This window comes from Mandrillus leucophaeus, unplaced genomic scaffold (genome assembly GCF_000951045.1).
Source record: "Mandrillus leucophaeus isolate KB7577 unplaced genomic scaffold, Mleu.le_1.0 Scaffold1250, whole genome shotgun sequence".
NCBI lineage: Eukaryota > Metazoa > Chordata > Mammalia > Primates > Cercopithecidae > Mandrillus > Mandrillus leucophaeus.
Window position 1 is genome coordinate 107,033 of NW_012100877.1, and position 3,579 is coordinate 110,611.

General features: G+C 42.9%; 1 protein-coding gene across 1 annotated transcript in view; it reads left to right on the top strand.

Moving 5' to 3' along the window:
* LOC105533475 overlaps positions 1–3,579 on the top strand; it is a 21,619-nt gene that overhangs the window by 3,424 nt on the left and 14,616 nt on the right. Inside the window, exons 2-4 of the mRNA XM_011971940.1 lie at positions 614–672; positions 1,137–1,161; positions 3,234–3,320. Of these exons, the coding sequence (XP_011827330.1) occupies positions 614–672; positions 1,137–1,161; positions 3,234–3,320 (171 nt within the window). The remainder of the gene's footprint in view (positions 1–613; positions 673–1,136; positions 1,162–3,233; positions 3,321–3,579) is intronic.

The following is a 3,579-nucleotide window of genomic DNA, read 5'->3' on the forward strand; positions in this document are numbered from 1 at the left end:
AGTTTCATTATGTTGGTCAGGCTGGTCTTGAACTCTTGATCTCAAATGATCCACCCGCCTTGACCTCCCAAAGTACTGGGATTACAGGTGTGAGCCACCATACCTGGCCGATTATTTTTTTAACAAAGAAAATAAATATAATTAATGCTAGTGCATGGAATTAAATCTAGTTTTTAAAAAATTCACACATAAACAAGATCAGAACCCTATACCCTCCACGATAAATGCAGTAGCAGTGTATGTGGGTCTATGGAGGTTGAAAGGGACTTGGTAGATGTCAAGAAGGTAGTGGCCGTCCTGCTGGGCTTTTAAAGGGTCTGAAGAAGTGACAGGACGCTATGGTTGAATCCTAGCATGTATTTTAGTATTTGTTTATTTGGAGTTTGATTATTTCACATTGCTTTCATTTGCCATTACCTGGAAAGCCAAGGGCTCTACTCCCATTTCCTTCCTGCTCTTTTTTGTCTTCCTTGGTCCATGAAGAGGATGGTCCAGGAGAAGCTCAATCTGTGCTTGTTAACCAGGCACACCCCTAAGTTCTAGTCCCTTAGTCATTCATGAATAGCACCACCAATGAACTGACAGCCATGCTGTGTCCTTCCACATCCCCTAGGTGACTCGAAGAAGCCTTCCAAAAAGCATGTGAAAAGGGAGCCCTGCTCTACCACCACGGTAAAGTAGCCTGTCTTTGCCTAAGATGGAAATGTTGTTTTTTTGGTTCCTTTATATTTCAGTTGTTATCAGCTATGGGAAAATTAACCGGTACATTATAGATGTTCGATAATATATCCTTGGGAATGGAGGAGGTGTATCTTACCAACTGACGCCTGATTCCAGAGGACATACACTGTTGGCCGTGTCAGATAGTACAGTGTGTGTGAAGGGATATTTTCCTCAGGAACAAGTTTTCCACTTTAGATAGGAATTCTGTCATTGCCACCCAAAAATTATCTAGACAGAAGCATTCTTCAGGAAAAGCCCCTGTGCTTTCTTACGGGAACTCTACTCTAGAGCTGAGGCTTTTGACTTGAACATCCTTTCCCACCTTCGTTACTCGGTTTCCAAGTGAACAAAAGACCTTTGCGAACCATCCATAGCATGGCCTGATTCTCAGTGTTTTCCTTCTCTAATTACAGGTGACTTCTTCGAGCACAATCAATGGTACGTATTCTGGAATCACTCACTGGCTGTTAGAGAAAGATTCTATAGGAAATGTGGAGCCTAACTGCTGGCTTTTGTCTGGAGAGCCTCCATGATCCAAGACCCGGGGGGAATGAGGATGTGGGGTATAGTAAGAGAAACTGGTTTTCCAGGCGACAAACTCTTTTATCTATGTATAGTTCCTGGGAACGTGTTCACATTAGGTTGTGTGCGGGTGTGTATTATGCAGCGGGGTGGGGGTGGTCTGTGTGCAAGTCTGCATGATTCGCTTGTGAAATGTGTGTCTGTGTGTGTTTCCCCCAGGAAAAAAATGTGTTTACCCAGCACAACGCTCAGTGCCATTTTTCTTAATTTAACAAATCAGACCACATACTTTACTTACATTAGTTCAAACCTCCTCATGGACATATGTTGTGAGCTTGTTTATTGAACCCCCATACCAGATGGAGAAACTAAGTCACAGAAATAAATGTGCCCTGGCTCACTTGCTACAAAGTGAGGAGCCAGGATGTTTACTCATATGGTCCCAGTGTTGAAGGCCTGAACTACAGCCTCTACTTATCAGCCAGTGAAGGGATCACTATTCACCATGCAAGGGAGTTCCAGCACCCTCTATGCCTGGAATTACCCAAGCCTGCAGAGATCTCAAATGCCATCCCTCACATAAGAGAGCCTCAGTGATCTCAGAATCCACGTAGCTATGTAGGCATCTCCCTGCAGGTTTCACATAGTCCTTAGTGTGAAACCAACATAGAAAGCCCGTATTTCTGATGAAATCACAGGTTCTGAAACACTAAGGGAGTCACTAAGTAGGACAGTGTGGTGCCTGCATGTCATGGCTGGGTCTCCTCAAGACATGGCTCAAGTCCAATAAGAATTGGGGAGATGCTTTAGAGTCTTGGATGGAGTTATCACCACAAGCCCTCTGAGCTACACACTTTAGGGATCATGATCATTAAGTACTCAAATTACCACTTGATGGTTATCCGGGTGTCCGTCGTCCTTGTGGCAACTCTCTTGTGAAGCTGGTGGGAGAGCGTCAGTGCTGGAGCTGTGCCTCCCTTCTGGATGGACCCTCCCTGTGTTAGCAGGTGGGTGCAGGCATGGGGGTCAGCACGCTCAGTGGATTTACATACACAGCATTGAGCAGTAAGGCTGGGCTTCATTATTCACACATTTTCAATAACTGATGATCTTCATAATGTAAAATCAATGATTTACTATACTAGAATACTCTTCCAGTATTGAATCATCTCTCTCAGTAAAGGATTTGTAAAGTCACATGAGAGTTCCCATTCAACTGATGATACGAGCCATAGCAGCAGTTAAAGCAGTCATTTGAAAAGGCTTTTACTGTAAACTTATGGGTGAGCCTGAAGTGGGGGATAGAAGAGGTGATTAGCTCCCCTGTGCAATGTTTCTATTACATGAGTGGTGGAGGACAATTAGGAAGGTGATGGAGGGAACAGAGCAAAGGATTGGACAGGTCCAGTGAACCCATAAGACTATGGTGAGGTTAGTGAATGAGACTGGTCATTTTAAGTCAAATTTTACCTTGTGTGTTCTTTCCGTGCTTTCTTCCAGTAGTTCCTTCTATTTCTCATTAACTAGAGTTGTGCTGGGTAAACACATGTTTTTCCTTGGAGAAACTCACATAAAAGAGGGCAAAGCTTTGTAATAACGTGAAAGTTAGTACAGCTGTGATAGCTCAAATTTTATAAAATACTGGGGGCTTTTGCCTGAGACCTGGATGACAGTTGTGTAAGAATCGGGGGTTCCTCTGAAGACTATTGGGCTTCTGAGAAGAAAGATCTAAGTTGTCTTTGTGTGATATGGAGTCAGTCTTCACTGCCTACGGTCTGTCTGAGAGGGATGTTGAGTGCTCAGTGAACTCTGTGGTCTTCCTGAAACCCAACTTTGATTCAGCAGGCTCTGCTTGAAAGCCTTTAAAGAGCAGGATCATAAAATTAAACTTAGAACAGATTATCACTATTTTCCCTTTGGTCTTCTGTCAGCAAGATGTCAACAGTCCTCTCTATTGTAAATGCATTAACCAGCATGTTCTCTGATAGAAATTTTGAGAAGATACAGCCTGTACACCACCCAACGTCGGAGGCATCATGGCTTCTGGGGAAGGAAGAAGGTACACCCGCAAGAAGGTACTGTGGAAGTTCATTCATTAAGTTGATTCAGTAATCACCATTGTGGGGAGTATTCAGTGTCCCCCATGTAAGAGGAATCTATGAAGAGATTAACCCATATTTTTTAATGTGTCAGAATTCTAATTTGCTTAGTAAGTATTGCCACAACCACAAAAGTAAATATACACTTAAAAGTCAGTTTTGGTTCATGTTTAATGATGGACAATGTCTCAAGCTAATGTCTAGAACTTACCTGATTGTTAAACATTAGCATAGA